The 13,928-nt window shown below is 37.4% G+C and overlaps 1 protein-coding gene across 3 annotated transcripts in view; it reads left to right on the top strand.

The window, feature by feature from the left end:
* The first annotated feature begins 406 nt into the window (after nucleotides 1-406).
* The window catches only part of itpr2 (inositol 1,4,5-trisphosphate receptor, type 2), a 136,462-nt gene continuing 122,940 nt past the window's right edge, over nucleotides 407-13,928 (top strand). For all 3 annotated transcript variants that reach the window (XM_066705381.1, XM_066705382.1, XM_066705379.1), the window contains exons 1-3: nucleotides 407-845; nucleotides 11,308-11,378; nucleotides 13,057-13,172. In XM_066705381.1, coding sequence (XP_066561478.1) covers nucleotides 754-845; nucleotides 11,308-11,378; nucleotides 13,057-13,172 — 279 coding nt within the window. In that variant the 5' untranslated portion in view covers nucleotides 407-753. The remainder of the gene's footprint in view (nucleotides 846-11,307; nucleotides 11,379-13,056; nucleotides 13,173-13,928) is intronic.

Below are 13,928 nucleotides of genomic sequence, written 5' to 3'. Positions count from 1 at the left end.
AGCGGTTCACCCACTAATAACTGATATTTCAACAATACCAGCTTTTTAAATTCACACCTACGTTCCTATTTGCTTCAACCTGGATTTGTTGACATGAGTAGGTGGCTTTGAATTTTTGGTTCCAGGGAGATAACTGAAGAAATGTTGCAGACATTTAGATGTTATGATAGAGGCAAGTGTGTGTGTGTGTGTGTGTGTGTGTGTGTGTGTGTGTGTGTGTGTGTTATCCATTGAAATCTGCTAAAGTAACTGAAATACACTACGCATAAAACCACAAGAAGGGTTGCAAATGAGAGGAAGGGGGTATTTCAGCAGCTAAATGTCACATACAGCCCAGTCACCTTACATTCCCCAGCTGTTTGTTATCACTTCCTTCATTGTGCTTGATAGGCTCTTTACAGCCAGTCTCCTCCCAGCAGCGAATGTGAAAGAGAGATCAAATTGAGTTTGACTGTTTTCTGTCACAGGAAGACGTAGGGGGCATGGTCTGAACTGATAGACACTTTAAAGCAACTTCTCCAAGTCCCCGCAAACAACCAACCAACAAACAAACAAGCAGAAGCCCATCGGAGTATTCAAAAATGGTTTGTCGTCGAGGCGCAACATCTGTTTTGCAGCTGGCGGAGTGATAAGCGATACTTGCAAGCTACTTTTGTAACGTTTCTGTGGGGTCAACTCGCTGGTGGGTCAGTTGAATTACGAGCTGTGTCCAGAGATTCAACAGGGGGATTGATGTGGACAAGATGAACAAACATGTCTGAGCACAGGTCCAGTTTTCTTCACATCGGAGACATTGTCTCCCTGTATGCGGAAGGCGCTGTGAATGGCTTTATTAGCACTTTGGGGTACGTATTTGCAATGCTTCTTTAGACAACCGCTTCCAAGCACTTCAGTTCAATAATAACAGTAATAATGATCATAAAACAGCTCAGATCTTCTTTTCATTTCAAAAGTAAGTTGTCATTCCACTGAAGGACAGTTGCGAGTTTCACTTTGCTGCAAGGCACATGAAACCCATATTGGGGCTGAAAGTAGGAAGTAAGTTAATCTGTCGAAAAGGCCTGGAGTAAGTGTCATGCATGAAACAATTCGGGCTATCTTGTACACTGGTTATCTTTCTCTCCCCCCCGTCCTTTTTGTTTTAAGTAGATCGCATCATTTTACTGTAATGCAAAGCTTGCTTTTAATGTAACTGTTCTCCATGCCAGCGTTGTTAATTTGTTTTGCATAAACCAAGCAGGGGAGCCGCGGACCTACAGGTTTTCAGGGTTTCTATAGACGCCATACACTGGGTAGTTTCCGATGCATGGTTTTGATATAATAGGAATGAAATGTGGCAGGTTTAGCAGGTTGTTTGTCCGCATAGCAGTTCTTCAAAACAATCCTACATGTAGCTAACAATGCTATTCTAATATCTATGTCTGCTATCATCTATAATATCGTTTTAAGTTATATTAAAAACCTAACATCCCACTTTCTATTCACATTTAATACAATAAAGTGCAATATCCAGCATCACTCAGGAAGTTTAGTTACACACCCAGTGCTTCCCCCTGCAATTTTGCAAACTGACTATTAACAATTACAGAACAAGAGCAGTTATCAACAGTCTAGCCATCTAACCAAGTTTTTCAAAATGCTAGTTGTTTTACTAGCATGAATGAAATGGGTAAAAGTGAAATTCAGTTTAAAGCTCAAACAGTGAAAATCTGAATATATAGGTCAATTCAAACCTTTGATTGACATGTATTATTACATATTTTAAATAGCTTGCATTGTCAGGGTGTGATTATGGTAGGTGATTGGACTTGGCAGCTTCTGTGGTTTTGGGGAAAAGATGTAGTTGGTTCTCTCAACTTCACCTGTTTGAACAGCACATTTAATTAATGTTCTTCTTTCCTGCTGAAACCCATGATTCTGGAGGATTATACAGGATCTCTCCAATTATTTTTTTTACTGGTCTCTTTGATTGTTCCTATTTGTCAGCTATTTTGGAGATATTAGCCGAACACCAGTGGGAGGAAGTTATACAAATGCTTTCATTCATTGTTGTGTGTGTGTGTTATTTAAGATTTTTTCTGTTTACCTGTTACTTAAACAATCCATTGGGAATCTGTCATTCCGTTAGTTGTGTTTGTGTATTTTCCTCGGTGATAAGACTCCCACAACCTCCCTCCTTCCCAGGAACTGGCTTAGATACACCAGGACTGCCCATTAAATCAGTACCAGCCCCACCTAATGCTCTTCAAGTTGTGCTGCTTCATATTTGTGCTGTTTGAACAGGCCTAGCCTCCTTCCGAAAGTGAGGCCCATGGCAATTATGAATAAGATAAACCTCCTTTGCTTGCTCTGAAGCATGGTTTATATATATATACCATGTAACATGGCAATGGTGAATATATATTTCCTAAGCGAGCTTGACTGATGTGTGTCATTGTTTGTGATATTAGGGTTGCGGATTCCAAAGCAAGCTAATATTTGTGTTTTTTTACGCACCAGTCAGCTGCAAATCAGCTGTGTAACTGATGCCTATGCTACTGCAATGTATGCCAAGTTTCTTGACGTGAATTGACGTACAGCAAATTACAAACATTACACTTTACCATACGCTTTTTTAAATCTGCAAATAAACTGTCCCCAGGGCTGTCCACAAGCCTATTTCAAAACAATTGGGTTTTTAGTTAGGCGAATGTATATGTTAACGCTAAAGAATATAATGTCTCAAAAGCAAGAACCATCAATTGTTATATAATTTCCCACTGTCTACCCTAAGATCCGCCTAAACACCCTAGACAAATTAAAACCAAGTTGTATTGTTCATTAGTGTTCTAGCTTGGGTTCTCTACTGTCTGAATCAAATGTGAGAAAAGTGAACCCAACTTCTGTGATGGCATGACTGCACTGGCTTCCCATGTGTTATTCAGTCAATTTTGCTTTTAAATTCTCTTGGAAGGCAAGGCCTTAATCTAATTTCTTGGAATTTAGTTTCTTAATTTAGATGACCTTCGGAATTTTGTCTGCTTGCTATTTCAGGTGATCAAGCATTTTTATGTCCTATTGTGTTGGTTTTTACTGTGCAGTGACATATTTATGGTGAAAACCTCTCTCTCTTTGCGTGTATGTAAAATGTTGTTCATTCTTGCATTTGAAGGACACTACAGCGCTTTTAGTGTTCTATGTGTGGTGTTCTCTTATTGTACTTATTGGTGTTAAGGTCACCATTATTGTTAAAAAATGCAAAACACTAGTGCCTAAACTAAAGATGTAAATAACATTTGTCTGTAATTTATTAACTTTGGGTGTCAGGCTGAATTGTCGGCCGCCTTATCTGATTGCTCGTCTGGTTTGAAACTCGAGGCTTTGTGCACTTTATCATGGGCAAGACCTTGTTTCAACTCCAATTATAACGAGGAGTTCTATTTATGAGGAGGTGGAATTCAGTATTTCCGGAAAGACTGCTTATCATGAATGAGTTGAAGTATGTGTGGGATTTTGAAGACTAACATAAGGATTGGCTAATTGCAAGAAAGTAGTATTGGCGTCCATCACCAAAATCTCTGCTGCACATTAGTGATAAGGGATCTTTTCAACATGAGACTTTTGTACAAGGCTGAAAGTTAACTTGCCTGCCCAGTATGTTGAGTCTTAATTGTAAGATGCCTTACCAGCCTAGTAGAAATTGTCCTAAGGTAGTTTGTCCTTCAACAGTTACTTTTGCTGGAGACTTTCTCAGCCACATTTTGGAAACGGAAAAACAGAATTAAAATAACTTTTTGATATGATGTTCCTCTTTTCTAGGACAAAACATTTCAGTGGTGAATCATGTGGTGTTCTGAAATTTCATTATTGAGGAAATGGTTTGCCCTGATTTATTGATTTAGCTTTTTATATATATACAGATAGGTCCATACATATTTGGACAGTGTCACAACTGTCATAATTTTGGCTGTGTACGCTACCACAATGGATTTGAAAGGAAACAATCAGTATGTCCTTTAAATGTGCACTTTCATCCTTCATTTGAGGGTAGTTACATCCAAATTGGGTAAACGGTGTAGGAATTACACCCATTTTTATATGTGGTCCCCCCAATTTTAGGGGCTCAAACATATTTGGACAAACTAAAATAATCATGAATTAAATTGTGAGTTTCAATACTTGGTTGCAAATCCCTTGTAGTCAATGACTGCCTGAAGTCTGGAACCCATAGACATCACCAGATGCTGGGTTTCTTCCCTGGTGATGCTCTGCCAGGCCTGTAGTGCAGCTGTCTTTAGTTCCTGCTTGTTCTTTTTCAAATTGTGGTGGTGTACAGAGCCAAAATGATGACAATTGTGTCACTCTCCAAATTTTGATGGACCTAACTGCGTGTGTGTGTTTATGTGATATATACAAATTCCATTACAGCTACAATGTTGAGATATATTTTGTATTGTCTTCTATTTCCTAAAAAATGCTTGGTACTGCTAGGAAGATTGAATATATCTAGACACCAGTGAGTACGACCCTTAAGGGTTTTTATTCTAAACATATAGAAAGGTGCCTTTGTGAATTTCAAAGCAAGAAATATTAGCAGAGAGAGCCCTGGTCTACCACACAACTCAAAACACAATTCACCGGAGACTTATCTCTTTTAGTTTTCCCTAATCTCTAAAGCCCACTTCTATTCAGATCCATCCAATTGACAGTTGGTTTACAAGCCACAAAATGCACTTCATCAATAGATAGATTTTCAGTTTAGCACATCTGTACACAGCCTCCTCAGACTTTTTTGTGCGATTAGGTGTATACCTGAAATCGCATGTACACAAGAGACAACGGTGTGTTACAGCGGCTTGTTTTCTTTTTATATGTGTCTGCCTTAGTATCCAAGATTTTGATTGTCTGCTTTCAATACAAAGTCAATGATTGGAGGAACTTGAAATATCATTTTTCAGTTTCATTACCTCACATTATTATGACAATTTTTTATCTCATTTTAAGTGTCCAATCCTGATTTCTGTGAAAGTCTGTGAAATGTAACACCTACAGTCCATATCACTTGGCACTGATCTTAGTCAAAGAACAATGTTTAACTATGCAGGCTGTTTGTTTAACTCTGCTGTACAATGCATTAACATGGTATAAATGAAAAACCCAGTCAGGCAGGACAGTTATGGAAATGCACCAAGCCTGACCTTTTATTAATTTACTTCAGGCACTACATTATAGCACTGCCCCTTCCTTATTTAATTATTAAGGCATTTCCTATAATGAACATTGGGCATGTTCAGGGTCATTCTTCCATTATTGTGTTTGTGTGTGTCTGTGTTTGTATTCATGCATTAAGCAACTGCTGAAAGACTTGAATGGCAGAAATGAATGCAGAAGTGAAGTAGGGAAGTATGTCTGAAATGTCTGACCAGCTGGAGATCCTGATAGACTTTCTAACTTTGCTTTCAGAGACTGACTGACAGAAGCAGAAGAAACTAAATATCCCCCTAAGCATACATTAGGAATACGATTTCAAAATCTTTATATATACTACGAAAATAAATGTTATGACTAGGAAGAACAAATTACTTTGGTTCTCTGAAGCATTAGGAGAAGGTCCTAATGTGGGTCTCAGAAAAGGCTAAAATCGGACATATGGTTACAGAATCAAGGTTAATTGTGTTGATATTTTCAGTGTCTAGTTTCACAACTCTCTTCCACGCCAGGCATCCCAGTAACCGTGAGAAATCTCTGAATCCTTTTACAATAAATTTCCCCAGCTGCTTACTGTGGGGAAGATGATTCTTTCTTTTTCATCTCTGGAAGAGGTGCAGTTTTATATTCCTTTCTATCCACCACTGCTTCCTGGAACATGCATTTCCCTTGACCTTTTTGACCGGTGTGTGCAGTCTTTTTCAAATGGCTTTCAAACAGTGTTCTTGTGCTGTGCTCTTTTGTGTGGTGTTGCGTCATGTGCCACTTATTGGTGCAAATGCGCAGGAAGTGCTGAAAAAAAAGAAAAAGGGGAAATAGTGTAGGAAACTTTGATAAGCACTGCACAGAGGAACTGGCCACTTTAGGAGAAGCCTAATTTAGGAGATATGGTTCTTGAATTTATCTCAGTCGTTTGGGAGGAGATGCTTTACACAATTTATGCCCCAATCTTTATTTTGCTTCCCTCTGATTGTTGTTATCTGATATATTGGGCGAGTACTGTGATAAAATAGGAGTGGGTATCTGTGTTTTATTCTTCTTTTATATTGTTATTTACAGATACCCAGCTTCATTATATTTGTGTGTGTGTGTGTGTGTATGTGTATATAATATATATATATATATATATATATATATATATATATATATATATATATATATAGTTGATGTATTTGACACAAAGTCCATTCTTCTCTATACAATCCCTTTGTAATGTAATTGCTTGGTTATAATACATTTCTTAACCCCCATTTGTGTACTTTAAGCTCAAGTGTTATATTCATGTAAGAGGCAGGCAGATTCTACAGACTTGATCATGGTGCATGTGACTAAGGCAGTCTACACACCAGTGGCGGCTCCAAGATTTGAATTTTGACCGGGCAGGACAAAATCATTGATAGGCAACAAAAAACAAAACAAAACCCTGGACCACTGACACGCAATAACGGAAACCTATATATTTTTATAAAATGCACCTAGGGATGCAAAATCTCTATCTCTTATCTCTATCAGAATTTTGCTATACTGATAATTGACCTGCTTTTTTGCGTGTAACAAATTAAGGCAATAGGCAGCATTGAATACACATGGTTTTAAAACACTATGCCATTGATAAACAATAAAATGAAAACTGAATTAAAACAGTTTTAATGTTTACTTCAAACAAATGATTTATTATGCCTCAGGTTAAACATTTTTTTAATTCACTCAATTCTCTTAATGGTTTATGCAATATATGGGCATTAAGTAATAGCAATTACTTATAAATCATAATGCCATGTAGAAAATGAACTAATTAACTTTTCAATTTTGAAAACCTCACTTAAATGGGAAGTGTTGACCATTTTCAGCAGATCGTGAAAATGTGGATATTTTAGTAGTAGCCTATCAATTAAGAGAACATATCCGTTCCAAACCCAAACTTTAATATGCTCCCGATTCATTTATATTCTTTTTGAATTTATTGATTCTGAAATTAACTGGTGGAGCACAGTTCCTCGATAAGACTCGAGGGTGTTTGTAACCACTATACTTGCTGACAGCTACGGCGTGAGTCTTGCTAGTTTCGTGCTTGTTGCAAGCCGTTTGTGTGTTTCCAGTCTGTGAAACCATCATGGGTGAAAACATCCTTTCCCAAATTCTTCCCAAAATGCCGGCTCAAAATGCATGGCATCTTTTGATATGCTATATTCAACCCATTTGAATTCTTTAAACCAATGGGATGAAAAGCAGTGGGCCTTACCGGTTCCATGCATTGTAGTTGGCTCATCTACAGATGATAGGTCAGAGGCTGGGCCTGGGCCTGGGGCTGGAGCTGAAAAGCCGGCATCGCTGGGTCCCTCTGGTGGGCGGGGGTAATCGCCCCGTTTGTCCTGTTATTTTCACCCTTTTGTTTCACCGATGATTGTGTTTAATTCATCATGGACAAGGTATGCTGCGGTGGTGGGGGCAGTATGGGTGGTACTACCTGCACTGTCTGCTGCGGCTGTTCCCTCAGGTTGAGGTTGGGAGTGGACTGGCAATGGTTGCTCAGTGCGTGCTCTTTTTACAAATTGAAATAGGCTCGTCTGTTTTGACATCTTCACGACAGTCAGGTTAATATTGTCACAATGGTGCGATTCATGAGGGAAAATGCTTGGTAATTCGATGCTAACTAGGCTATAATTAAGAAAAGAGCGTTTTCCTAACGTATACTGTAGACAAATACAATTTGAATATAGCGAGTCTACTCTATGATTGGTTAATGGATGCAGTGATGTCTTATAGGACATACTTTACGCATATATGTACAGTTTCATAGCAACAGAATTTTGATTGCAGAGCCGTTAAATTATAATCTCTCTAGATGGCTCTGTATTGAATTGGCCGCGATAATTCTAAGATTTTACATGTTTATCTTCTGTTTCATAGCAACTACTGAGGACAGCATGATTGGGATCCAGATCCTTACAAGTTTTTAGGCAGGCCAATGAAAAAATTGGTCAGGCCAAGGCCGTCTAGGCCCAATAGTGCAGCCGCCAATGCTACACACTACAAATGCACTGCCCAGTTTAATAGTAAATTTCTTGGCTGTTTGAGCACCATTTGCCTTCTGGGAAATGTGCTTCCATAAGGGTAAAGGTCACTGGTATTATTATTAACCTTGATATTGTTTTACATAAGTATGGCTTCATCCTCTGCAAAATCACTATTGTTCTCTATTTTAGAAGTTTTCAAATGCTATTTCCTCTCTTATATGATTTATTAGTTCATGCAGATAAACCTGAATTACAGGACAGTGCAACATTTAAAATAGTTAAACCCTCTCCCCAGTATTGTTTGAATAGTAATTGAAGCAGAACTGTGTTTATGCATTTATTTAAAAATATTCACACAATGCAAGTCTGATGACATGTACATTACTGCTCAAATGTTTGTTTGCAAATGTGTTGTATGTTTCAGGGAGTAGGTAAAATACTGAGAGAGAGGTGGGAAAGAAAACATTCAGATTATTATTCAATAGAAAGGATGTGTTTTGTTCTATGTGTGGTGGGCCATTCTTCAAAAATGAATACATAAAAACACCATTTAAATGTGCTATTGAGTAAACTGAATTGAAGTGTCTTTGTTTTTGTTTATGTATTTGTCCCTTTTGTTCTTCTCTCACCTAGGCACAAATGTACCCTTATAATGAGAACTACACCCACATGGTTAATGTTGGATCTATTACAGTCTATTTAAATGCATACAAAATAAGTGTATTATTTTCTTTTTCATTGGCCAATGCACTTACATGTTTACTGTCAAGAGAATAGCAGAGCTATATTGCAGTAGTATATCTTCCTTCTCATGTCATAACTGTTGATTTTCTCTTGGTTTCTGTGGGAATGTAGATGTGAAGCTTACCAAGTTTTTATTTTATTTTGTGGGTAATTCAGCTGTGAAAGATTATGCAATTACGCAAAGCATGATCATGTCTGGTCATGTGTATAATAATATAATTGTTGGTAGTTCTTTATAGTGGCTTTTAACACGTATTGCTAGTATATATTTTTTGTAGAACTTACCCAACAGTATTCTGTAGTTTTCTACCCTGTATACTTAAGGCAGACTGTGTTTGTGATTATGGAGGCAAGCATAAAATATGCATATGATTAGAAACTATATATTATACTTCATTTACTGTTTGTACTACAGTATTTAAAAATCTATCAACTGAATCAGATTATTTACATAATGCATAATAATATCATGTAATGGTACATAAATACCGCATTTAACATGTCTCTGAACAGTAAGCTTATAGCACAGTCCTGAACTTAATATAAGGCCTTCAAAGCAGTCGGGACCACCTAATTAGGTAATTGATGAAACATTCTCATGTTACCATAAGATCAAAGCTAATATTAAATCATCATTGGCCTTCTTACAAATATTACCAGCAGTTATAATTCAAACCCTATGGTCATGGTAACTCACTGAATTGCACTGAAGAAGCAGAAAAAGCAAATGCATTTGATATCTGTGCAAATGCACTGAGAACAATGAGGTTAAAAGCCTGGCATATGCAGCACCAAGTAATGTCTTTTATCCATGAGACTTCAGCTCTGTCTCCTGCACTAAGGCAGTTGCTTCCATCCATGATGTATTTAGATAATTTAGGCATGTTGGTGCAGGTTCACAGGCTGCAGTGGGCAAACCTGCATGAGCAAAGAGTGAAGACAGGGTGAGGGGGAGGGGACGGGGGTGTAATAGACTGATGAATCACACTTTTATCTGATTAGTTTTAAAACAAACAGGGCTTATTTGGAGGCGGATTGAGAGTAAAAGCATTCTCTATAACTCTCCATCTATCCATTTACATTGTGTGTGTGTGTGTGTGTATATATATATATATATATATATATATATATATATATATATATATATATATATATATATATATATATATATATATTTATCTTGAGTGAGCTCTGTTTTAATTGTTTTCCATTCACACATTGTTTCCTTAGTCTGATTCTTCTGTATCTGTTTCAAATGTATACTTTCCTGTTTGAAAAATAAATAGATATTGATTACTTTATTAGCCAAATATGAGATAATGAGACAATACTTTACTTGAATGCTTCCATGATTAAAAACTATCAAACATAAAAATACTTTGTAGTTCTACTTCTAAGGTAATCTAAGTTATCAAATGTTTTCAGCAAAAAGTAATAACCACCAAATGAAGTCAGCACTTTTATGGAGAAATGTCTCACCATAACTGTAATGGCAACAGAATGCTACCTTATTTCTGCACAAATGTAGATGAGAACGTATTGGTGTGTTCACCTGCATTACTTTTGATATTCAGTTTATTATTTGCCAGTTCACTTAATTCCATTTTTTTTAGTTACTGCAGACTTGCCACAGATCACCATGTTAAAACTACATTGTAACAGGGTGGGTTAGGGTATAAGCAATAGCATAATGTTATTGGTTAGTTTTGTACAGGTTATAAACTTGGTTACATGTACCATGTTAATGAAAAATGCGCAGAGAGCATCAAAAATCATTCAGTATGTATGTTAGATCTTGTCACAACTAATTCAAACTTTGTTTTATTTAACCATTCCTGTAGTTTAACACAATTGATGTGACCATTTGGTAACAATTCTATATATTTCTATATTATAATTTTATAGGCCGTGTCTTCACAAGATTTAAGGCTGTGAACAAATGTTTCTGTTTGGCATTTTTTCAGTAGCTCTCTGGTATTGAGTGGTTTTCTCAATATTTGCTCTTTCTTCTTTCCCTTTGTCATTATGGTGACTTTCTTTCTCTACAGCTCTCTCTCCGTTTGTGCTGAGCAAGTGGTTGCCTAATCGGCTCCAACTCCTCTGGCTGCATAAAACCACCTGTTGGTTTCTCAATGATCTCCATGTCAATGTTAGAGGCCAACACTAGGACTGAATAGAAGTTGTGTGTGGTTAAATATTGCTGTGTTTGTGAATTTTACTCATGTCTTTAGTTTCTGCTCAATGGTGCAACACAGCAATTAAGCAAGACTTAATGACCCCTATATTGTCTTTTTGAAGAGTTTGTATATTTCAATAAACAGTCTACAATCCAATTTAAATGTTTTTTTTTTCCTTTCAGGCTGGTGGATGACAGATGTGTGGTACAGCCAGATGCAGGGGATCTTGCCAGTCCGCCAAAGAAGTTCAGAGGTTAGTAAATACAGACTCTCAGCTGAAAACAGGTCCGTTTTACACTACATGTTGGTTGTGTCCAACATAGAGGTTTATAATATTTTAACATCGTATCTTCATGTATTTGTTGGGAGCTGGAGACACAGAAACATTTGTTCACATTTCCAGTTGGATTCGATTACTGGGTTGTGAAATATGGTACACACACCTTCAATTTATATTCCCCTTTTCCAAAAGTGCTGCAGGGAATCTGTTTTTTTTGCACTGAGTACAGGAGAGTGGATGACAATATACACCCATGCTCCAAAATGGGTACTGTTGGGCCAGGCCATCCGTTTCTTTCACCCGTGTGAACCCAGAGCACAAATGGCAAGAGTTCTCGGTGAAGACAGTGCCAGTTAACAGGTTGACTAGGAAACCAAGAGTAGGACCACGGTTGTGCCACAAGCTGAGAAAAACCTGGCCATCCAGTCCAGCTCTGGAAACTCTTAGACAATTGCATGGCACCCTGTAGGGAAACTGGGTCACAGCCAGTATTCAGACTAGCAAGGTCTAGTTGGAGACTTTTATTGTTAAATCTAAATTGCAGAGAAAATTATACGTTAAGGATGAGAGGAATATCAATAAATAGACCTATACCAACACACACACACAACAGCTCAACTCCTAATGGTTTTAAAGGACAACACAGCTGCAACATCAGCTAATCGGACTGATAATGCAAGCAATACTAAGTGCTCGGTTAATGGAACCTATACGGTAATGTAAAATCTTCATATTTAACACTGGCACAAACCGCTTCATTTAAATATTCATGAATAAAGGCGCTGTACTTGCATGGCAAATTAGATTATCTGAAAAGACAGTTAATATGCATGTACATGGTTGTCTTTTAATGTACTGTATAACAGATTTACTCCAGTAGTTTGGTTTCCATTTAATGCTGAATGGCCATTTTGCTTACGGTGAGTTCTAAACCATTTAAGTGTTATGTCAGCGAACTCGTTGGGGATTTATTTAATCATGCGGGACTTCAGTGTACTTTTATTGCTTTTACTGTGTGTTGAGTTCATCGTAAGTGTTTGCCCGTAAGCGGCAATCTTCCTGCAGTATTCCAAGGTTAATGCCTTCTCAATGCCTTAACTCCTTGCAAGGCTAAATACCCCATTAACTAAACATCTTTCATTCATTATTTCAAGGCATTGTACGAAATGGTCATTAAGCAAATGGGAAAGCATAATAACATAAATTACCTTGCATCCATATAAATATTTTAGGTTATTGGCCTGCTGCTAATATCCACACTAATGAATGGTGTGGCTATGCCAAGTTTAGTTACACATATACTATATGTAGCCCTGATCTGATTCATTAAAATGTTATTAGAATAATTTAATCCTCTTGCAAAGATACAGCTTTCTGCTTTATTTTTAAGCACGTTTTGTGGTTGGTCAGATCCTAAGGTTAGGGTTTGTCAGCTAATTGATTTGACCTTTCTTTGAAGGCACTTCCAAAATAGAAAGCTTTATTAATTCATGGCCTGCATCCCCTAAGACACCCTGGCTGAATTTTAACTTCATATTCCCATTTCCAGCTGTCAGCAAGTGGCGGAAAGTTATATATACTCATAACTTTAGTGCAAGTGTCCATGCATTTATTTATTAATTGGTTTTTGTATTTGTATTTTATTTTCCAGACTGCCTTTTCAAGGTCTGTCCCATGAACAGGTATTCTGCACAGAAGCAGTTTTGGAAAGCAAAACAAGGAAAGCAAGGGAACAGTACTCAGGACGAGCTGCTAAAGAAATTACAGGTAATTCTTGTATGGGTTATGGGCTTTAAGACCACATTACTCACAGCAGTGCAGGTTTTGCATGGGGTTTCTGTTCAGTAGTGCTAGGTTTCTCTTCAGGAGTCCAAGATGTAAATAAATCTATCAGCGTCTTCATTTCTGGGGCTCATTTGGGAGATGCTCTACACAGTGGTTTCCCTTGGGATTGTACCATAGGAATGTACGTCCAGTGCTGGCTGCAAATCTGTACAAAGGAACCTACTCTCTTTTTGTACTCCAGCTTTTTAGTAAACCCATAGTTTTTTTTTTTTTTTTTTTTTTTTTTTTTTTTTTTAACCCAAGAATGGGTAAAACATGTATTAAGATGGGTTGAATGTGATTTACTGCTAGTTCATTGTATTTTTATCTAATATGTACAGTTGTACAGCATTCATTGTCAGTGTATAGCTATGTGGCATTACAGTGATACTACTAGACAGTCATTGCACTATTGACCTTTCATTTCCTGTAACTTGGGAGACAAAATTATCTGATTCACCAACGGCTCCGCACTGTCTCCCGTTGACTACAGACACCAGAGGAACCAAGCTGATCCACTATGTTTTTTAGTTTAATATCCTATGCTGAAATGGCTTATAGGGTGGTTGTCATCCCTGGTCCTGGGGAACACTTTCCTGCTGATTTGTGTTCTAACCAAGCTCTAAATTAATTAATTGATCCAATTAACCTAATCAACCTAATTATTAAGTTACATTTAAAATGATATAAGGCACTCAA

Source organism: Amia ocellicauda, chromosome 5 (assembly GCF_036373705.1).
Source record: "Amia ocellicauda isolate fAmiCal2 chromosome 5, fAmiCal2.hap1, whole genome shotgun sequence".
NCBI lineage: Eukaryota > Metazoa > Chordata > Actinopteri > Amiiformes > Amiidae > Amia > Amia ocellicauda.
Note: the sequence above shows the minus strand (reverse complement) of the source record. Positions and strands in the feature narration are given on the sequence as shown.